The sequence below is a fragment of the Taudactylus pleione genome, unplaced genomic scaffold, assembly GCF_031769625.1.
Source record: "Taudactylus pleione unplaced genomic scaffold, aTauple2 ptg000095l, whole genome shotgun sequence".
Classification (NCBI taxonomy): Eukaryota; Metazoa; Chordata; class Amphibia; order Anura; family Myobatrachidae; genus Taudactylus; species Taudactylus pleione.
In genome coordinates this window covers 34,420,772-34,444,624 of record NW_028284497.1, presented here as the reverse complement: position 1 = coordinate 34,444,624, position 23,853 = coordinate 34,420,772, and the positions used below count along the sequence as shown (strand labels likewise).

General features: G+C 42.5%; 1 protein-coding gene across 1 annotated transcript in view; it reads right to left on the bottom strand.

Annotated features, from left to right (window-relative positions):
• Positions 1–23,853, bottom strand: part of LOC148526729 (uncharacterized) — a 156,311-nt gene that overhangs the window by 122,906 nt on the left and 9,552 nt on the right. The window contains exons 4-5 of the mRNA XM_088470291.1: positions 9,034–9,110; positions 1,703–1,825 (exon numbers count right to left, since the gene is read on the bottom strand). Of these exons, the coding sequence (XP_088326417.1) occupies positions 1,703–1,825; positions 9,034–9,110 (200 nt within the window). The remainder of the gene's footprint in view (positions 1–1,702; positions 1,826–9,033; positions 9,111–23,853) is intronic.

The following is a 23,853-nucleotide window of genomic DNA, read 5'->3' as shown; positions in this document are numbered from 1 at the left end:
GAGTTCCGCCACTGAGTTTAGGCATGTTTTTCATCTTGCAAATTTACTAAAGGCAAACTCTGGTGAGTCTGGGACAGAGTTCTTTAATCTCACTCGTAAAACTCGGATGAGGTCGCAAACTCGATTCAACTCACCATTGGGCAAACTTGGAAGTACTTTTCATGAAAAAGATGCTGTTTGCAAATTTACTAAAATTCGAGATTACAATCTCGGTTGAAATTACAGCAAACTCACAGAGGAATTGAAGTTTCAAACACTCACCCTCCTGAGCTGCGAGTTTGCCAAAAACATACACAGATCAGTGTGATTTGTGTATGTTTCTGCATGTGTAATTAATGTATAGTGTTTTTATTAACCTGAGATTGTAGATTACTCACCTGAGATTGCAATGTTTTCTCTCTGCAAATCTCTCCCGAGTTAGCAGCCTGCACATATCAGTGAGATATGTGAAGGCTACTTGTGTCTTATACCTGTTAAAAAAATCAGTGTGAACTGTCAGGAGCCTCCAGCCAATCAGCGGCCGCTAACTGTAGAGCTGCAGCAGATTGGCTCTGGCTTCTGACAGTTCCCACGTGGGCTGGTCAGTGAGTCAGGAGCCAGAGCCAATCAGTGGCCGCTCTACAATTTGGGTCCGGTGCTGGTTTTTCCCTCTATACTTAAAACCAGCACTGGCCCTGTAGCCAGGTGCTGGTTCCTAAATTACAGGGGAACCCTACTCATTTTGTTCCCTGTAAATTTTGGAACCAGGACTGGCTGACCAGTCCGGGGCTGGTTATGCTTTTGGGGGGGACCATACGTCATTTTTTTTAAGATTTAACCCTTTTTTAACAAGTATAACACACAAGCAGCCTTCACATTTCTCACTGATATGTGCAGGCTGCTAGCTCGGGAGAGTTTTGCAGAGAGAAAACACTGCAATCTCGGGTGACTAATCTCATCTAAACTTGCAACTCGGGAGAGATATCTCGATCTGCTTCACCATCGGAAAACTAACTTTCAGCTAAACTCACTTCTTAATAAATTTGTGAAATGAAAAACGGGAAAATCACCAGAGATTCAAATCGAGATTAAAAAAAAAAAAACTCGACCAAACTCGAATCTTAGCAAATTTACCCCTAGTAATCTCCCTGGGGGCACCATTATGTAGCTGTTAAATACTTGGAAAAAAAAGAAATCAGATATACAGTATATACATTGAATAGGTATAATCAGGGCCATTTCCCTGCAAGGGTTTTAAGGCACAATGATCCCTATGGCTACATGCATTTTCATATAAGGTTTCTCTTCAAAACTATTATTTAACCCTCGTAAAACACAATACTGGAGAAAACCCTGAAAAGTAACAGTGTGTTTTCATCAATAAATACTGTAGCTCTTACTAACTGCTTAGGGGCTCATTTACATTTGGGTGTACAGTAAGTCAATTTTATTGCACGCCTCTTAGAAGTACTGTAGCAGTACTTATTCGCCGCGCTCAAAGGTGTTGCTTTCACAATCTCCCTGAAATGCTTTTTCAAAAGTAAGTATGGCTAAATGAAGTCAATTATTGGACTTCTTATTATTATTTCTTATTCATTAATTTTTCCTTTGTGGATTTCGATCCAGTGGCAGAGAATACAATTAATGTGAAAGAAGCCATGAAAAGTCACTACTAACCTTCTGGATATTGCTATGATGAAGCTAATTTAATGCAAATACTCACATGAATTTGCTGCCTTCATATAAGCAGCTGCAACGTTCTTGTACTCAGTAGCCTTAGTAAGGGAACTGTTTGGTCGTTTAAAATGTCTTGCCACCTTGTTGGACATTTCTTGTTGGACAAGATCTATAAGGTATATTTTGTTCATGTTATTAATACAAACTTTTTTTTAGTATAAACTGGATAACAAAAATAATGAAACTACTTAGGAAGATTTAGCATAACTTACTAGACAATATGCATCTATGTAGCATAATTCTAAAATATCTGTAGTTCCTAGGGGCTAGTGCGGGGAGGCTGGTGTTGCCATGAATCACAACATCACACCCTGCTGCAAAATGTTGCACTTGGCGTGGCCAATCGTGTAATCTTTGCTCCACCTATTTCACCATAGAAGTGTACAGGATGCAGTATGGTAGTCTGGGAGTAGTAAAGTATAATTTATCCGACATTTAAGAGTCCAAATAAAGACAAAACAGGCTGTATGCAAGTGTATATAACGTCCCCACTAGGCTGTTTTAGCTGGGCGCTGCGTCCTGGCCGATTTGAAAAGGGCAAAATGCGCCCTGCTCCTTTTGAAGTTGCCCCGCTAAAACAGCTTGTGGGTGCCATGCCCAACCATGGGACGCAGTGTCTCACAGGTGGGAAAAACTGTGGTGAAGCGATCACGCCAGTAAATAGATGCCGGGCGCATGCGCCCGGCATCTATTTACAGAGAAGGGAGAGCTTAGGGGCAGCCCGGCATGTCCGGAAGTGCCGGGCACACCTCCAAGAGTAATGAAAAGGTGGCGCATCTTAAATACACACACCCTGTTCTCGTAACCACGCCCACTTATCGGGCGCGCATCAGAGTGCCCTTTCTCTAGGTCCAGCACCCTGCACTTTGAATATCCCATGTAAGCACAAGCCTGGTCATGTAAAGGTAACTACAGAATATCGACAGCTGCATCCCTAAAGTCAGAATCCTGACCAAACTAGGTAAGTACCCTCAGCCTAACCCTAAACCACCCCTCCCACAGCTAACCCTAACCCTCCCTCCCTACAGCCTAACCATAACCCTCCCCCTAGTGCCTAACCCTAACCCCTACCCTAACCCTAATACTTACCTTCAAGATGCCAGAGGTCAGGATGCTGGTTCCGGGATTCCAACTGCTGTCGGGATTCCGACCGCCAGGAAGCCGACTACTTCCCCTTACTATTTTATCTAATGCTAAATACATAACAGACCTTCTAAGAATTAATATTAGGATAGTTTCCAATACTTTAATCAACTAAATTGTGGACAAAGGAGAGATTTTTTATTTTATTTTTTAAGCATCTGGTTTTTAAATTAAGTCAATACAGAAATTATATATGTTTAAAATGAAAAAAAAAGTTATTGTACAACTGTGTCACAGATTGGCCAACTGTGCCTAATTTCCACAGTTTTAAAGATAGTGCCTGCTAAAACCAAACTACAGTATCCCTCAAAATTATTCTGAAGTTGGAAACTATTATGTATTTAATGATTTATGTATTTATTTATTAATATTTATTTATATTGCCCCAGCATATTCCCTTGTGCTTTACAACTGGAACCAGTTTGAACTATGTATAAGGAAGGTAATTGTGTAGAATAGCTTATGGAGGTCATATGGGTGGTTCTGAAACTTGATATGCTGAGTGGAAGAGGGGAGTTTTCAGGGAACACTTGAAGGTTTGGAGGCTACAAAAATGTCTTATTGTGTGTGGGTTAGAGTGGGTGCAGGCCAAAAGTCCTGTAACCGTGAATGGGAGCAGCTAATTAGTGTGAATGAGATACGCAGATCTTGTGCAGAGGAGAGAGATCAAATTGGGGGGGCAACAAAATTGTACTAGTATTGACCAAAGGACAGAAAATAGTAGTCACATGCAGGACAAGTGAAGAGATGTATGTTGGCATAGTCTAGTTTATGGCTTGCCTGTTTGTAGAAGTACAGTATTTTATATTGGATTTGGTACAATACAGACAACCAATGTAGGCTGCAGGGCTGGTTCCCGTATCGTACCAGGTGAGGAAGTGAGCAAGCCGCTCAGGCAAAACGATCGTCTTCTTCCATTTACCTTAGCCGGGACCAGCCGATACGGGAACCAGCCCTACAGACACCGTAACTCATTAGACGGTGATATGCATTTATTCCAATACCTACACCACTAAATGAGCATTGATCTCATGTGATACAGGAACCGAGAGCTCTGAGATTCTTATCTCAATCAGAGCACTCATTAGCATGTGTGGTTTGATGTTTTATATTCTAACGTCATGTTTATATCTACGGGCATGCTGAGATCGGATCAGATGCCATGAGAGCGGAGGTTGTTATTTCCCTTTCCCTTTGTTCACTTACTGATAAAATTGTGGCAATTGATATACGGACAGTAGTCAGAGGATGTAACACTGACACACAAACACATGCTTTCTCTGTATAAATTAATACATATGACACCGGTGCTCAGAGATCTAATACCGCAGTTCATGTATATAATTGACATATGGATGTGGTAATTGTGTTTCTATAAACAGGATTAAATCCCATGATAATATACTGGGAACACTTGTTATTTCTTTACCAGCAAAAGTGATACATGTCACAAGCATAAAAAGTTACAATGTATATTTAATGAATGTGATAAACCAGGTTGAACTATATGTCCATTACATGGTTTTGTGATAAGATATAAATCAGGCTTGCTCCATCGGCCGATATGATTTATTTCTGGACTGAAGGGCATTGTATTAAAGCGTATACTAAAGATTTTTTCTTTTGAATTTAATACGTAATTTATTACATGTGGGTGCAGTTATGTGGAACTCAAATTCGCTGTTGCTTGCATGTCCTACCTATATACTTGATGACTAGTAGGAGTGGCAGAATTGGGTGGCCACATTATTTATGAGAGAAAATAAACTCACGTCAAGTGATATTTGCGGATCTGATGTTTTTTTAACAAAACATTTTGCTGTGTGTAACCCGAGCATAATTAGTAACATAGTTTGTTTAAATAATTTTTGGACTCATTCATTTTAACTAATATATTAATAAAGATTATAGTTTAGCTGAATCATACAAATCAATAAGAGTGCCCCATAAAAAAAAAAAAAGAGCCTGCTTTCTCTCCTTTTTGTATGAATATTGGCCCTCATTCAGAGCCGTACGCTCTGAGCAGAGCGCACGCTCTGCATGAGGGCCGGGCTCCTTTTTCATGGAGCGTCCTCCTGGACGCTCGTATAGCTGTGGGTCACCACCCACAGGCTATACGAGCGTGCATTTTGATGGCCGCGATGGTCGTGACCATCGCGACCATCGAAATTGCGAGCCGGAGCCTGCGGTTGAGGTTTTCAACCGCAAGCTCCGGAGTGATTTTGGCTCTATCAGAGCCAAAATCACTCCCACTGACATCACTAGTGATGTCAGTGGGCCGGCTTCTGACGGGAGGCGTTCCCGTGGGAACGCCCCCGTCAGGGAGGCACGCCCCCGGCACGCCCACCAAAGGGGGCGTGCTGTCAATCATTGACAGCACGCCCCCCTTGATCGGACACAACGAGCGAAGGAAAGTCCTTCGCTCGTCGTGTCTGGCGAATGCGCACGACGGAGCTCCCTCCGTCGTGCGCATGCTCAGTGCAGACCATCAACCCATTTGCGAGCGTACAGCCGCTCGCGAGTGGGTCTGAATCAGGCCCATTGGCCCTAATTCAGAGCCGGACGCTCTGACAGAGCGCTCGCTCTGAATCAGGGCCGTCCCTGCTCCTTTTTGGAGCGGCCTCCTGGCCGCTCGCATAGCTGTGGGTGACCACCCACAGCTATAGCGAGCGGCCAAAATGATGGTCGCGATGGTCAAGACCATCGTGACCATCGGGCTTGCGTCGAGACCCTGCGGTAGGGTCTCGCTGCCGCAAGCAAAGGAGTGCTTTTGGCTCTATCAGAGCCATAAGCACTCCCACTGACATCACTAGTGATGTCAGTGGGGCTGGACCCAGACGGTAGGCATTCCCATGGGAATGCCTCCGTCTGGGCAGCCACGCCCCCGGCACGCCCACCAAAGGGGGCATGCTGTCAATCAACATCGACTGCATGCCCCCTTTGGTGCGAGACCCATAACGACGGCTTGGCCGTCGTTATTCGGGTCTTGCGCATGTGCACGACGGAGCCACCTCCGTCATGGGCACTCAGCGCACGCGAGCGGGTCTGAATCAGGCACATTGATTGTACTGTAAATCTTATGCAGACGTTGTTGGCCAGTTGTGGGCAATAGGAAATGTATAATATGCAACCATAGTAACTAGTGTATTTTCCCATTCTTTATCCTTTTCTACTAGTTACGATCATGCCTTAGATTGTGAGCAGTCTGTGTAATGGGCTAGTCTGTAGGTGTAACAGTGAATGGCCAGTCCCTTAGTAAAATATGGGTAAGGGCTCCCATCCTTCCTGCTCTGCTCTAGAGCAAATCAGGGGCTTCTTATGAGCATGGGTGGTCTCTTAAATGCTCAGAAGAGATCCTGTCTCTAGTGTTTTGAGAGCGAAGTGAGTGTCTCAGGTTGGTTTTGGAGATAGCAGGAGCCTCAAATCAGGTGGTCAACATTTCTTGGAACCCTCAGTTCAGGGCACCATTGAGAGAGAACCCTTTAAACCCAATGTAGTTCCACCACTGTAATGATCATGCCTCAAAGTGAGATCAGTCTGTGTAATGGGCTAGTCTGTTGGAGGAACAGTGAATGGACAGTCCCATAGTAAAATGTGGGTAGGGACTATGTGATGGATTCCAGTCTTCCTGCTCTACTATTAGTAAAGCAAATCAGGGTCTTGTTATGAGTATGAGTGGTCTGTCAAATACTCAGAAGAGATCTCATCTCTGGTCATTTGAGAAAGTAACAATTGCCTCAGGTTGATTTGGGAGATAGCGGGGGACTCAAATCGGGTGGTCAGCATTGCTTGCCCCCCCTCAGTTCTGCTCACCATAAAGGCTGCATTCCTTGTACCCCTTGTAACCTACTGTATTTCTTCCACAGGGTAAGTCTGTGATTAGAGAGTGATCTTTGCTGACTTAAGTGAGTTGTAAGTTAATAAACAAAATAAGCAACCAACTATGAGCCAATGGCGCAACAAATATATTATGGATATAGTGATTTGTTAATACAGTAGCTGGCAAGACTCCAAGCAGCTGTCTCTTTAAAAAGAGCATTCTGTATAGCTCTTCAGAAAAAAGAAACACAAGGATAAAGAATAAAGAGACTGTGCTACATGATAGTCAAAAATGTTCAGGAGTCAGTTACTATAGTAAACTGTAACATTTAATAATACACACACAAGATCAATAAGTCAACTAATATAAAACCAATACAGATACATAATAAGTAAAAATTGTCAGCAGGTTTACTACAGTGTTATTATTAGTAAGTAGATCACATTGATCCCAATTACGGTTAATAGTAAAACAAAATGAATCGCCACCCTTGTGGGGATAAACACAATATGATGAAGGGAAAGCACAGGATGATTCCCTTAGGTGTATCCTCCAAAAGTGGGGAGTTATTAACCTACTATTTAGATTAACATTTCATTCTGATTCTCTTATCTCATGATGCAATATAATGCATCTCTGCAAAGCTATTGTATCACACTTCTGAGGCCCCGACATATAATGTTGCCCCTCATTGACCAATAAATAGGCTCGAACTACGCCACCGGAGGAATCCCTGGTGGGCCCCACTGTATAAGCGCTGCGGCCACTATTGCAGGTAGGCGGGGCCCAGATTGTTCGAGTTTATACAAAGTGACTGTCGGGGCCTTTCAGTGCTGGGTTGCAGGGCACTTAGGGGCCTCTCTGCTGCTACCATCAGCCGGCAGTACCAGGGGAACCTTAGTTAGGTTGTAGTTGCTAAAAGTAGACTTATGCTGGGTACACACTAGACGATATGTCGTCCGACGGATCGGACCGACATATCGGACACATTGTCTAGTGTGTACCCACTATGTCACTGATGATGCGCGCTCCCGCGGGCTGTCAGCAACATTCTCCGTCAGCTCTATATGCAGGGCTGACGGATGATATCATTAGCGAAGGCCATGCTGTCGAATGCAGCAATGCCCCCGCAGTCGCTCCCCGCATTGCCTAGTGTGTATGGACTTGCCGATTACAGCTCCCCCACCGGGTCCCGTCGCTGCCGATGTTGGGCTGGGTACACATCGGCAGCGACGGGACATCGTCTTACCCGGGCTACAACAAAAAACGGAGACAATTAGTATTATACAGATAGCATATCACAGCTAACTCCATCAGTTGTATGTTTGTTTAAAAAGTGCAAGAGCCAGTAAAGGGGAAGTACTCTTTATTCATCCTTGCCCTCTTCTATGAGAACTGCACCGATAGTTCTAACCAGGGGCGTAGCTACTGTGTGTGCAGGAGGTGCGGTTTCTACAGGGCTCAAGCACCTCAAGGGCCTGCCTCCCCCTGCACCCAGCTCACCTCACACAGGACTGATGCAGAGTGATGCGATCTGGCTGCACAAGCAGACAGAAAGCATCTATGTCGGCCGATCACAAGCTTTATGCAGATCCAGCCTTCCACCCCCACTCTTGGTGCCTGTAACATTGGGAAAAGGGGTGGGGCTACAAGGGGGAGAGGCTAGACGGGTGCCACTGAGTGCTATAGCAAGTTCATTTGGTGTGTGTCTGTGTGTCTGTGTGGTTAAGACCACAGGCGCTGATGATTCCTCCTGTGAGCTGCTTCTTTGTCACAGGCAGAGTCCAGCCTGTGACTAGTAAGAAGCAGTTTGCTGTGTTCACTTCATACTTGCCTACTCTTCCGGGACCTGCAGGAGGGTCCTGATTTTTCGGGTAACCCCCCACACTCCCAGAAAAGTAGGCACTTCTCCCGCATCCTGTTCATTTCCTAGTGAAGTGGGCAGAATAGGAAGAATTTTCCCGATGATCGATGGGTCCGTGAGTATGGGGCGGAGCCTAATGATGCGATTCTCATAGAATCGTGTAATTTGGCCCCACCCCTAGTTAACTGACAACGCGAGGTACACTCATTGTCAGTGACATAGTGCATACACACTAGACGATATGAACGAATTGTCATTCCGATGCGTCGGAATCGGCCAAATCATTCATAATATCGTCTAGTGTGTACCCAACATTAGGTTACCTCTCTAGGCTCTCTTCACAGATCATCTCACAATAAATAGTGAAAACAAGTAGTAACTGTGACCTGCTGACTAGCTTTATATTTCTGTTTATTCATTGTTACCTAAGTAAAAAAGTTTATTTGACAATTTACATAAAACCAAAAAGCAAATCCATCCTTATACATACTTGTGTCCCTATCACCCTGGTGCTGGTTATTCTTTCTGAGTCCGGCTGATGCTGGTCTCTGACTACCATCATGAGATCTGGAAAATAGAGTTACAATGACGATCACACAACATCTTTCAGTTTAATCAACAAAAATATTTAAAATAAATTAAAACATATCAAAAGTATTCTTAATTAAATGTCACATATTATTTAAAACAAAGAAATAAACAAAAACAGTATGAAAGTAGGTGATTAAAATGTTGTGTGCCAAGTATCTCTTAGTGTGTTCTCTCGAGTGTCTATTCATATGTTGATAGTACTATAAGTATCAGCAACTAAATAGACACTCTAGAGAATACAAACTTAAGCCTGGTACACACTAGGTCAAAGTGCAGCCGACCTATCTGACGATTGGTAAGTGCATACACACCTATCCTGTGGGAATTTAAATTTGCCCGACCAGCTGGGCTGTCAGTCACCGCTGGGTCCCTGCAGCATGTGCGATAGGTGGGTCGCCCGTACACACCAGCAGATGACCGATATATCATTCAGATATATCGGCCATCTGTTATGCTACACAGCTGATCGGATATATCTGTGAACGATGACGTTCACAGACATCCGCTGTACACACCCGACGATGCACTATAGATATATCGCCAGTTAATTGGAACGGGAAATACACCCAGCTTAAGAGATACATGGCACACAACATTTTAATCACTTATTTTTCTACTCTTACGCACTAATTTATTTTTTATTTAGCTACTTTAATAACATTTATCAATAAAGAATACTTATGGTATGCTTTAATGTATACTGATAAACGTTATGTTCTAAATTTCAATACAAAAAAAAATCCTGCCTGCACTCCAAAAAAGTGCCTGCTTTCTTTCCTCTTTATATATAGAAGCTAAAGTATCCAGCCTACATACTTGTACAGAATGAGGTGGGGTAGGAATTAGCACACACATATAGGACAAGGTGTTATGTGCAAAGATAACAAGGACTTTGGTGGGGCTTCAAATTGACTGGCTGACTAACTGGAGTGTCCAGCAGCCACGGTCACAGAACATACTGATGGTATCTGAAAAGGTGGATGTTTACTGTCTGCTACCCCCACATAGTAGAAGTGCTTCGCAATGTGCAGAAATAACTTTACAGGTGCACTGTAAACTTTACACCACAGTCCTCCTACCGGTTTCAATAAAATAAACTTTTCACTTTTTCTCCTAAAATAATGATGATGAGCTTCTAGCCTCCTGTATGGTATATAGGGGTCTATTCACTAAGCCTTGAAAAGAGATAAAGTGGAGAAAGATAGGTACCAATCAATGAGCTCCTAACTGTCATGTTACAGGCTGTGGGCCTGAGTCATTAAAGATCACTATTTCGTACACATTGTATTTGGTCTTCAATTCCATCTTGAAAGAGCGCAGATTACCCTTATATTTTAACTCTGCAGTTGTCAGAGTTCTGCCCAAACCCAATCGAGATCCGGGGGATCCGGGGTCATATCGCCCAATATCACTGCTGGATGTCGACTACAAATTGCTAACTAAAATCTTGTCGGATCGTTTGAAATCCATTTTACCTACTGTTATTTCCAATGACCAGACAGGATTTATCATGGGTCGCCATTCGGTAGTTAATATTCGGAAAGTGCTGGCAGCTGTACAGGCTCTTGGTTTCTCAGGTGGTCCTAGGTCTCAGGCTATAATTTCTATGGTTGCCGAAAAGGCTTTTGACCTTGTCACTTGGGACCACCTGTTTGAAACATTGAAGAGATTTGGATTCCCTGATGAATTTGTGTCAATATTACAAACTTTGTACCGTGAACCACTCACGCAGGTTTCTACAAATGGTTACTTGTCTACCCCTTTTGAAGTTCAGAAAGGCACTCGACAAGGTTGTCCTCTCTCACCCCTGTTATTTGCACTGGCCCTGGAGCCTCTTGCGATAGCCCTTCGCCAGCATGAGGGATTTAGGGGGATTTCTATTGGGAACGTAATGCTGAAGATGTGTCTCTTTGCGGATGACATGCTCTTGTTTGTGTCAGATCTCACAAACTCTGTTCCTGCTATTTTGGAATTACTGTCACGATTTGGTTCTTTTGCTGGGTATAAGATTAACCTACATAAATCGGAGGTCCTTCATATGCATGATTCAGGGTCCCAGCCTTTGTCTCTTTCTGCTATATACTTGGATCATTTCCGACTGGCTCAGCAAGCTATTAAGTATCTTGGAATCTATATCCCAGCTAATATCTCTAAGTTGTATACGGTTAATTTCACCCCAGTGATAGCTAACATAACTAAACTATTAGACATTTGGCGACACCTTCCATTATCTCTTCTGGACAGAGTTGCATTGTTGAAATCTGTCATAGTTCCTAAATTGGCCTATCCTATACAAATGCTGCCAATACGATTAACCCGTTTCGATATTACTCAAATTACTCGCCTATTTTTTAAGTTTTTATGGAGGGGTGGAAAACCACGTATATCTAGAGCTAAGATGCATTTGGGGAAATCTGATGGTGAATTAGCTGTTCCGCATGTCTCTGCATTCACTAATGCAGTATTTTTTCGATATATATGCGATTGGTTGACGGGTTGTGAGACATATACCCATAAATCCCTGGAGGCAGAAATAGCTTCTCCCTATTCTTTGTCTGTTCTACTTCATACTCCCAAATCACATCTCCCACCATTGATGCGAAATAATATTCTATTTTTTGACACTTACCTAGTTTGGTTACAAATAAACCGAAAGCTTCACAGGCGCCACACTGTATCTCAATATTATACATTCTGGGGTAATCCTATGTTTATTCCTGGCCTGGAATACGCTGAATACCTGGCCTGGAGGGTGAGGGGTATCACTGCCATTCGCGATGTGTTTGATCCAGGGGGTCAAATGTATTCTTTTCAAGATTTGAAGTCTAAATTTTTTCTTACTAATAGACTTTTTTATGTTTCTGCAACTTTGTCACTTTATACAATCTTTACCCCCTCCTATGTTGAGGGAGGAAGATGATGATATTTTACGGCCCTTATTTAATTATCCAATACTGGGTATTACAAGACACGGTTGTTATACCCCTACTTGCTTCTTGCGACAGCTGAGGCTCTATGGGAGAGTTGCACCCAAAATTGGTCCTCAGAAATACCACAAGTAGACTCCCCCAATGTTTTATTAAAGTATACAGAGAAGACATTAAGAGTTCTCAATTCAGCTAATGGCAGGAAGTGCATATTAGGACCATTCATAGGGCATATATGTCCCAGAGTCAGAGGAGGCATGTTGTGGAGGAGGAGTCAGGCAGCTGCCCGAAGTGTCAATTCTCATGAGCTACTTTCTTCCATAATATGTGGGAATGTGAGAAAATTAGAAAATTTTGAAATAAAATTATGGTATTTCTAAACAATATATGCGCCTTACATCTTAGGAAGGACCCTTTGGCTATGTTATGCGCTAATTTCATAAATTGGGACCTGCAAGGTCGTAAAATGAAATTATTGCCCTTTCTTACGATAGTGGTAACTGTGGCGAAGAAAGCTATCCTCTGTAACTGGACAGTTTCCACAGCACCATCTCTACAAGCAGTTAAAAACATTTTGCTACAAATACTTTATTTTGATAGAAGAGAGAGCAACTATACCTGATGTTGAGAAGGGGGTGGTTCGCTTTTACGCTACATGAGGTATATATCAACTCCCTGGATTCTGATGTTAGATCTCATATAATGAGATTGTTTGAGACTACGAATTGGTCTCTACTCCGTAATTTGGAGTGATGTTGTATATTTAGATCTTAAAACCTTATATTTACGGGTCAGGGGATAAGATTCTTTGTCTTCTGTAGAGTAACAAAGTTTTTTCCTCCAGTGTAGGAGTATCCGAATAATGGAAAAGGGAACAAGCTGCACCAGGGTTCAGGGGGGGTGGGGGAGGGGGGTGTATGTGTTTATTTTATTTTATACATATATAATTTGTTTTTGTTTTCTGTTATTATGGTTCTATTTGAATTATATATTTTATCTCTGTGCTTATGTTTAACAATAATTTTTGACTTGCTATATTCTACAGACAAAATGTATGTGTTTGATGTTGCACTTGAATTGTATTTGCTTACACAGATTGCAGTTCTGTATCTATGTGTATATGGATTTATGTACTATATCTGTATGTTTGTATAGATATACATATACATGTATGTTTCCACTTGTGAATATATAAAATAAAAATAAAAAATTGTTTTGGAAAAGAAAAAAAAGATCGCTATTTCGAACGCAGCTCCTTAATTGCACGCAGGTCTACTGGGAAAATATGCTAATTATTGCTATCACGATGCCGTCGCACTGCCAGCATAGAGACGCCCACTGCCTCCCACTACCGCTATGTCACAACCGTAATACCTTGCAAACCTCCATATACATTGGTAACATCGAGTACCATCAGTCCCTCATACAGAATTACAGGTGCTCTGATCTTACTTAGAAATTGCTAACTTCGTTGGACGCAGTGAGGACTCATGCTGCGTATGCAATGGCTAATTTATGCACGCCCATACAACGGCGTTGAAGCGGTCAGGCATGCCTGCGTTTCTCCGACCCCCCCCCCCCACCCCACGTCACCTCCCCCAAACGCTCACTGCCTGTCAATCACTCTGCAATGGCACTGCGTGGTCTCCGTGATCGCAGTGGTACCTTTGTGCACGTGTATTGCGATGCATACGCATGTGCAGTAGGAGGGAGGTGGATCAGTTGGCGCTGTGGTGCAGTCAAAATAACTTGGAGTTAAACTTGCTTAAAACGGTGGAGATGATTGTTATGGGGGTTTACTTTAACATTTTCGGTTCAATAATCACGCGAGATCAGAAGTGGGTGTACAACAATGATGCAATTGTAATGAAAGCGTAGCACTAGTTGTATCTTTTGTGGCAGCTTAGAAATTGTAACCTTGCACAGGAGCTGATCACTTTATTCAGAAATATAATTGAGTCTGTATTATGTTCTTCAATTATTGTGTGGTTTGGTTCAGCTAGTGAACGAGATAGGGCCAGGCATCAAAGGGTAGTCAGGACAGCGGAGAGAATAATAGGTGTTGAGCTCCCTCCCGTGTGGGAGTTATATCTGTCCAAGGTCAGGAAGCGGACTAGGAATATTGTAGGAGATCGATCTCACCCTAGTCATGATTCGTTTCAATTGCTAGGTAGGCAATACAGAGAGCGGACTGTTAAGACATCTAGGCATTTGAATCGTTTTTTTCCTGAGGCAGTTCTCTTGTTAAATACTTGGGTTTTTATTATTTTTAAATGAGGATGTTTTATATTTAGAGAGGTATGTTTGTGTTTTTATGTGTTATCTATGTACTGTAATTGTGTATTGTGAATGGATGTACTTCACATGTTTTGTATTTTGTAAAAACCCCTTGGAGCTAATTCTTGAGGGCTTGCCAAGATCTGATTAAGATAATGAAATGATTAATCAATTTCAACAAACATTTGACATCATGACTACGCTATTAGAACAGGCCAGTGTTACTTACAAAGTCAATAATACCAGTAGGCTGATTATGAAGTAAATCTTGCACTATTTAATCAATATGCAATGAAACCAGACTTTTCTTTGTCTCTCGTCAACAGTCACCAATGAACTCATATGGAGTTTAGCAACCATAATGGTTACATTTTTTCAAACTTTATTTGGGGTTGTGATGTAATAACATTGATTAACCTGATAGACCTCTGTAAAATAGATCAATTCCTGGAGCATAAAGAACCTACAGTTATGTAATGTCTCCAGGGCAGGGAGATTTACACCCTTGAAGTTGCACCTACATTGTCAAATAAATGAGTAGAGATGAAAAATAACTAATCTCACCTCTTCACTTTGTAAGACTTCTGAATATTAACTGCATTTCCCTGGAAGCTGTAGAAAACCTTTGAATGTAGGTAAATAAGGGAGATGACTGAGCTTTGTCAAAGAGCAACTAATTATTTGGTTGCTACCAGGGGCACCGAAAGGCAGGACGGGTACTAATTACCTGGGCCCGGCAAGCTGTGGAATATATAAATGTCACCCTCTGCAGCGCGCACCATCGATTCGCAGCAGCACATGTTTACCTCTCCTGTTTACCTTTCTCTTGCGGAATGGCCCGCTGTCCCCATACACTAGTATCACAGATATCTCCTGCTTACCTTCCTCTTGCCGAATGGCCCGCTGTCCCCATACACTAGTATCACAGATATCTCCTGCTTACCTTCCTCTTGCGGAATTGCCGCTGTTCCCATACACTAGTATCACAGATATCTCCTGCTTACCTTCCTCTTGCGGAATTGCCGCTGTTCCCATACACTAGTATGGGGACAGAATTCATCAAGCTCTGAAAATATATTATTTTGACTGCGGGAGCATTCACCATATTCAGATGGCGTCTGCTCCCACTCGCTGCAAGCAACCCGTTCCATCCCTATGGGAAGGAGGTCCGGGTTGCGAAGAGGGATCCTGTCCAGCCCCTGTCCAGCTCCTTCTGCCGGACGTCGGGGCTCTTGTGCGCACGTGTGACCTGTAGGTCACGCATGCGCACTGGTGTTACTGCTCCGAAAGGAGTAGTGAAAAGAGTCACTGCTCTTAAGGAACAGTGAAAGCGTTCGGGGATACAGCTGATTTTCGGATCAGCTGTCTCCGCGCCAGAGCAATGATGAATTGCTTCAGCACTCGCGGCGAAATTAAATGTTAATTATCGGACTCCGATAACTAACTTAATGAATAGACCCCAAGTGGGCAATCCTCAGCTCCTGTTATTCTTTGCAAATTGTTTGCAATCCTCAGCTCATGTGACTAGCTGCAACCAGTGTGCCATCTTAGCACCTGTGATCCTTTGCAAGTAGTGTGCAATCATAAGCTTTTGTAACTTTTTTCAACCAGTGTGCAATCTTAAGCTCCTGTAACCGTTTGTATGTAGTGTGCAATGATCAGCACCAGCCATTCTTGGCTACCAGTGTTCAATTCTCAGATCTTGTGAGTGCAATTTGGATCTACCTCTCCAGACTAAATGACTCCCATATATGGAAGCCAATGCCGGGATTTAACGGAAAAATGCTGGGCTTCGGAACCAGGATCGGTGCCTCCAATCTCTGGGTTTTTGGGATTAAGCTGTATCTTCTCTTCAGTCCGGGGCAGTGCTAGTTCTGTCGGGTCAGACGTTTGGCTGAGTCTGGCTCACTCTCTCACTCTCTGGAGTCACTCTGGACCCCGTCTGAGGCAAGCTATGCTGCCGCACCAGTGTAAGTCTGAGGAGGAGTACTGGAGCAGGACTGACTGGCTGCTGTGGGAGTCGGTGACACACCTTGTCCTACCTACACTCTGCAAAACTTAACTTATTGAAGAAGAGCAAAGTAAACTAAGTCTGTTGTTCTACAGGGTGAGATGAGTTAAGTGAATGTGTGACAGTCTGTCACATCACAGTCTACACATCCTGGATTTTGTTAGTGCATACTGCATAGTGCATTGTGGGACAGCGGGGGCCAGCTGGATCGGGGGAGGGGTCATGAAAGATAAAAGTAATTTTATTACTGAGGAGGGGGGGGGCTTGAAAGTTTTTTTTATTCTTGTTGGACTGGGGGCCTATTTTCATTGATCAACAAAGTGGTATGAATCTCGGGTGTCCCGAGAATCCCGGGATTGAGATTTTTATATCCCGAATTCCAGTAAATGAGGCGGGATTGGCTTCCCTACTCCCAACCATTGTCTGTTTTACATGTCTCAAATTCAATATAGATTTTGCCTTTTTCACATCTCTCACTTGTGGCACATTCCAAACACAGTGGGTAGCAGAATGGTGGAGCTCTCAGAACTTGAAAACAAGCACCTTGGTCAGGAGGGTGAAACTGCAGTTCAAGCTGAAGAAATATAAATCAGCCATACAAGTGGAATTGCTGCTGTTGAGCTATTACATCAACATGTGTATGAATAACAAGTACTTATACTAACATACACCTCCATCCATCAAATCTTCATACCTTTGCAGATCATTGAAACAACTCATACATATATAGTATATATTATTTACATGTGTCATTGGAGGGGTGTCTTTTTAAAGCTTCACCTTTAGCTAGTTTGCCTAGAAAAATGAATTTGCAGTGGTCACTGTTGGGACAGCATCTACCAAGTGCTAGTAAATATACTCCTGTGACAGGAAAAACATGCAATTAAACATTAATATGTACAATTTTGACACGAAGACAGCACCAATAGCAATTAATGGAGCCGTCCAAACTTGATAACACTCTACACTGTAAAACAATGCAGAGAATATGTGCAGCAGAGTGTGCACATGGATGCTCACAATTGCATTAGTACATAAAGTATGCTCGTCCATCTGCTTTTTTTTGATGTATGAATTGATCAATTTATTTGTCTGTTCTCATGTAGCCTCATGCTCGCACCCAACAGAAATGACCATGTGGGGATATTCTCCTGATTTGCCCACTGATAGTCCAAGGGAGGTGCAATGGCTATTGGATATACCCCCTCTCATGCAAGCACCCCCACAACACCAGATGAAGCAAATTTTACTGTGATCAGTGAGTATTATAGCATTGGTCATGTGTGACTGCGAGGAATCCATGTGAATTGGTCTCTGTTTGAAACTTATTTCAAGGACACTTTGCAGCTTGGCAGATGAATCAGCTTACCATATAGATCTGCACTTCCAGAGGCATTAAATAAGAGAAGAGGAGAGAGGAGAGAGAAAAGGAGAAGGCAAGAGGCAGGAAAAGAAGGTGGTAATAGAGAGAGACATTAGAGGAAAAGTGAAAGATGGGGAAAGGGGACAGAAATAAGGGGAAGGAGAGAAAGATGGGATAACAGAAGGGCAGAGAGAGAGAGACAGTAGATATGATAGGTATTAATGGTGTAGAACTGACATCTGATGTACCACAACTTAATTTATTGTTTGGGGCCCACTAGTGAGTCCAAAAATATATATTTTATGTAGCACACTCAATGCTTCAAATATCATTGAAATAATATATATCAAAATATATTAAACATACCAGTTATACAACATTTGTATAATAATTAATAATAATAATAACAACAATAAATACCCACAAAATAGTTAGCAGTACTCTACTGACAATGGGTAACATATCTGACCAGGGCCGGAGATACCAATAGCTACCTTTAAGCAGCTGCCTTAGGGCACCAACCCATGCACTGAGGCTGCCAGCACAGCAATAAGGAGACGCCCACTTTCAGGCTCCATGATCCGTGCATTTGCAATGGAGTTTGTAAACACTCTCACATGACTGCCACATCGGTCGCACTAGCCACATTTTCGGTCGCCTACAGTCTACTGTAGCTACTCTCTGCAAATGTAACTAAACATGGGCTCTGAAGCATTGGATTTGCGTTTGGAAACGCATCAGTGTTCCTAGACATGCCCCATAACACGCCCATGAAACAGCTTTTTATGGGAGTCTCCCCCTTGAATCGCCCAGGGATCACAAACCCCTTCTCAAGAGTTAGCGATGCCATACACAATTGCAAAGACTATCGCACACTTCGGTTCACACGTGTGCAGTTAGGGTTAGGAATCAGTCTCTGTAACTTAATCAATACAACATCAAAAAATAGTTCCACAGATGTAGCAAATCTAATGCCCAGATCTCCCCCATCATGGGTCATAAAAAAAGGGGTCCTCTCACTTAGGGCCTGATTCAGAGGGGGACGTACTGTCCATGAGCGACTTTTTGCTACTGTGCATACGCAAAAGTCAAAGAAACCTCTATGGCTCATGCATACCACAGAGTATATGGAGAGACCGCTGCTGTTAACAGAGTCGCTTGTAATAGAGCTGGCGGCACACAGCGTTCCTGGGAGGTGGCCTAAAGTGACCGCAAGAAAAGGTTGTCTCACGGGCGTGTTATGGGAGTGTCAAGGGCGAGTCAGTGAACACGGCTGTGTTCTCAAATGCAGAGCCGCAGTCACAGAGGTCATGCTTAGAGAAAGTTCAGTAGACACTGCGCATACCAGAGGGTGTCGCAAGTGTTCGATGGTCATCACAATGGTGGAGTGTTTGAGTACAGTGACGGATTACCAGTATCCATGGACATTGAAAGTGGGCGTCTCAGGGCTTGCAATCTCCAGTGCTCGCAATTCCAGAAAGGGAAGACTGAGACTAGCAGTTGCATATTATCACATAAGCGAATCCAAAATAAATCGCAGCCGCGCATGCATTTATTATTGTCCACTTCTAAATCAAGCCCTTAGTGTGTTAGGTTGGACTTCCATATTATATGAAGTTCTACACATAGGCCCGTATTCAATTGCCGCCGAAAAGTCTGAATCCGTGAAAAAGTATCGTGGATGATGTCCTTTCGCCAGGCAGAAAAGTATCACCGTATTCAATTGCAAAGACTTTTCACGTAGGCGGAAAGTCAATGCAATGTAATAGGTGAAAAAGAATGCAGAATTTCGGTTTTTGGGTTGCAAACTTCAGGAAACCCCCCTGCACCCTTGGGACAGTCCCCCAAAGATAAACTGTGTCAAAACAATTTAACAAAAAATACGCTAGAACACCCCAAAAAAGTACTTTCATTTTGGGGGCGAAAAAGTTCAAAGTTGGGGGACAAACTTAACAACTAGCGAAAATGACTTCTGAGGGGTCCCCAAGTATGGGGCAGGTGTTTTTTTGATTGCAGGTGCTTGCGTAAGGTGGATTTTTAACAACATTTACTTCACTTTAGCAACTTTCAAATATGCTAGCACCCATTTTCATGTACCCCAAATTTGTTGGGAGTAGTTATTTTCACATAAAAATACTGCTAAATGCTATTCTTCACCACTTGTGTTAATGCGCTAATTGGCACCAATTTACACAACTAAAGTACCCCAAATACCTTCATTAGGGCTAATCTGGGGCATCTATAGTGATCCCCAATGTTAGTGCATCTTTTGGGGGGTGTCAGGCTGAGTTCCCCATTTTTGACTGGACTTTTCGCCTATTTCAGTTTCGCTGGCTGCTGTTTTCGAGTCTTTTGGAATTGAATACGGCGAATCACGGGAACGCGTGCGATAAGTTTCCGCACCTAAAACACGCGATGTAGGCGAAAAGTCCGGCAGGCGGAAAAGTATCGCAGGTGCAAAACTAATAGTAAGAGTATTTTATGCGTTAGAACAGGGGTTCCCAACCACGGTCCTCAAGGCACACTAATAGGGGTATTCAATATGGGTGCGATAACATCGTTTTTTGCGTTAATATCGCACTTTTAACGTTTTTGCGTTAATATCACTTGTTTTAGTTTTACACCGTATTCAATTTCAAAGACTTATCGCAGTTTTGAAAAGTCTTTGACAAAAAACGGTGATAACTTTTCACGATTGAATAGGTGTCGAAAAAAAGTGCAGAATTGGGGTTTAGGGGTGCAGGCTTAAAAAAAATAGCCTGCACCCCTGAGATTGACATTTAAAAAAGAACTGTGCCAAAAAAAGTTTAAAAAAATAATAGGGACACCACAAAAAAATAATTTAAAAATTGGGGTGCAAAAAAAAAAAAAATGGGAAAAAATTGTTAAACAATAGGCAAATAGGTTCAGGGCTATTCTGCAAGTATGCAGCAGGTGTTTTCTAGAATAGAATTATAGCGGCAGGTGCACAAATGCAGAATTATTAAAAACTTACTTTAGGGACATCAAAATATGCTAGTACCCATTTTCATGTACCCCAAATTTGATGGTACCACTTAAAAAAATGAAAAAAATAACCTGTGCTCTTCTGCATCACTTCTTCAATGTCGGGAAAAAAACACCTGCTGCGGCTATTTAAAGCCCCGACTTTCAATTAAAGGATAAAACAGGGGTACCCATAGTGTTCCCCCATGTTTTTACAACTTTAGGGGGGTCTTACAATTATTTTAAGGAAAAATTTGTAACTTTACGCAAATCCAACTTCGGAGTTTCCCGTTTTCGTTAATTTGATATTAAATACGGGGATAAGCGGGAGCGCGCACCATACCTTTACGCAGAAAAAAACTCCGATATGAAACGTTAACTTCGCCAGGGAAGTTAACCTTTCATATTGAATACCCCTCTAACAGTCCAGGTTTTAGGGATAGCCATACTTAATTAGTACCTCATTTATATTGATTTAACCATCTGTACACAATCATGGATATCACTAAACCCAGGACTGTTAGTGTGCCTTGAGGACCGAGGTTGGGAATCAGTGTTAGAAGAAAAAAAACGATGGTATTTTCTGAAGATTCAGTCTAAAGAAAAGCCAAAATATTATTTGTGTGGGTGACACAATCACGCTTTTGATTTAAGTACCCCACCCCCACTTAATTTTTTATTCTTATATTTAACTAAGTAGTCTCCATTATTGGTCTCCATTTTTTCCAGCACTAATAGATTCAGTGTAAATTGAATTCAACACAGTTATATCTGTATTAGACTGAGTTTGCTGAATAATGCTGAAACAAGTCCCTGCCATGAAACTGCCTCAGTGCTTGTGGATGTCCTAGCGACATCAAGATATCCCCATGAAAAGATGATGCTCCTAGCAGTTTGAAACTTGAGGTGCACAGTGATCATTTGTGTGCTGTGATAGGGCCCCAGGATCAGTCCTGTCCTCCTTAGCAGCTTTAACAGATGTCTGCAAATCTATGGCAAAAGAAACCATGCTGCACACATCTAAACAGTTGTTTAGACACCAAAAATTTCAGGTACATTATTTAACTTATGATGATTTACCAGATACTTTATGAACACATTGCATATTGTTCAGGGACGGCTTAAGGGTCACATGGGTCTGGGGCTGAAAATGTTCCAGGGCCTATTCTTAGAAGGGGAGGAGCTGCAACCGATACTGTGTGGGTGTGACCAGAGCCAAGGGTACCCCATACACTATCAGCCCCACTGTCTCCCTAAATACCTAAAAATAGAAAAAATATATAGTTTTGTGAGAAAACTAGAAAAACTATTTTAATACTTATAATTTTCAGTATGGCTGACTGTGTGATCAGTTAGGCAGCTGGTCATCATCAAGCTGATGATGGGCATATTTTTATATGGAGGCCTGGAGCTGTAGCTTCATCCGCCCTATTGTTAATCTGGCCCTGACAGTTTTGTCTCTATAGTAATGGCACCTCCTGCACCCAGGGCCGGTTCTATAAATAAGCTGGTTACAGGGCTGAGTATGGGGCCACATAGAGGAGGGCTCCCTGACCTGGCTGCAGCCAGCGACATGTAGATTTATGCTCGGGCAGGCGGATGGTAGTCAGACTGTGACACTGTGACACAGCTGCCTGCAACACGTCACTGTGTTGGGGGCGTGCTGCGGCCACGGCTCCTTTGCTTTGTATGGGTGGCTGCTGGGCCGCGCGATGTGACGTCATGATGTCAAGTTGCACTCGCAGTTTGCTGCAGCGAGTGGTTGGAACGGAGTCCCGGACCTGATGACTTGGAAGTGTATACTGCACTTCTTTCAGCTTCGTGAGTGCTTCTGAAAGAGTGCGTTATTCACCATTTCTTTTCTTGTAACAATTTCCAGATAAAATCCAAATATACACAGTTGTAACTGTTTGTAACAAGGATAGCCTGCATTAGATAAATGAAAAATCTATTATAGATGGAAGCTTTTCTAGTGGTTTACTTAATTCTGGGCTCCATTCTGAGAGCGGTGGTCATTTTAGGGTAAACAATTTTGCAAGGAGGCGTGTCTGATGACAGTGATGTGAGCAAGCGCCCCCTACTCACGCATAATGTCATTACCTTGTGTCCCCCGATTTCTGTCCCTGATACTGTGATGCGAGAAAGTATCCCCTATCCTCACAAAATGTCATTCAGTTGCCTCCCCAATTTTGTCCTGGATACTGCCAGCACCAGACACCAGACAACCCCAGAATCTCTCTCTGTAGACTACTGTATCTAATAAGGGCGTATATATATATATCTATATATATATATATATATATATATATATATATATATACCTATATATGTATATATGCTTTTCCCACAAGCCCAGACCCCCTTAATATTTTTGGACACAAAATTACCACTGGGGACACCAAAAAAAATTTGCTTACCGAAAAAATTGAGCTCCGGACGGTTTTTGCCTGCACCCGCTAAAGCTATGCCCATGGGTACTCCAAATCACATTTACTATCAATTTGTCTAAACAAGAAACAAATCAGGCTCATTATTAGTGACATTAATTACATAACTAGCACAATTAAGTTATTGCAATTATTTATTTATTTTATTTATTACCATTTATTTATATAGCGCACACATATTCCACAGCGCTTTACAGAGAATATCTTATCATTCACATCAGTCCCTGCCCCAGTGGAGCTTACAATCTATATTCCCTACCACATGCTCGCAAACACACACACTATGGTCAATTTTGTGGGGAGCCAATTAACCTACCAGTATATTTTTGGAGTGTGGGAGGAAACCGGAGTACCCGGAGGAAACCCACGCAAACACAGGGAGAATATACAAACTCCACACAGGTAGGGCCGTGATGGGATCAAACCCACGACCACAGTGCTGTGAGGCAGTAACGCTAACCATTACACCGTCTGTGCTGCAATGGAATGGTATACCAGAATATTAAGGGAAATGACATCTAATAACATTAACAGGAACTGCATATGACATTGAAAAAGGCATACAATTTAAAATAATAATTGTCTACTTTTATTTGCACTAGTTAAAAAATGTTGTATCACAGTTACAATGAAAATAGTGATGTAATTTCAATCTTTCTGGAAGTTTATACCTCATACATCACAGAGACAATTTTCTTTTAAACATCAC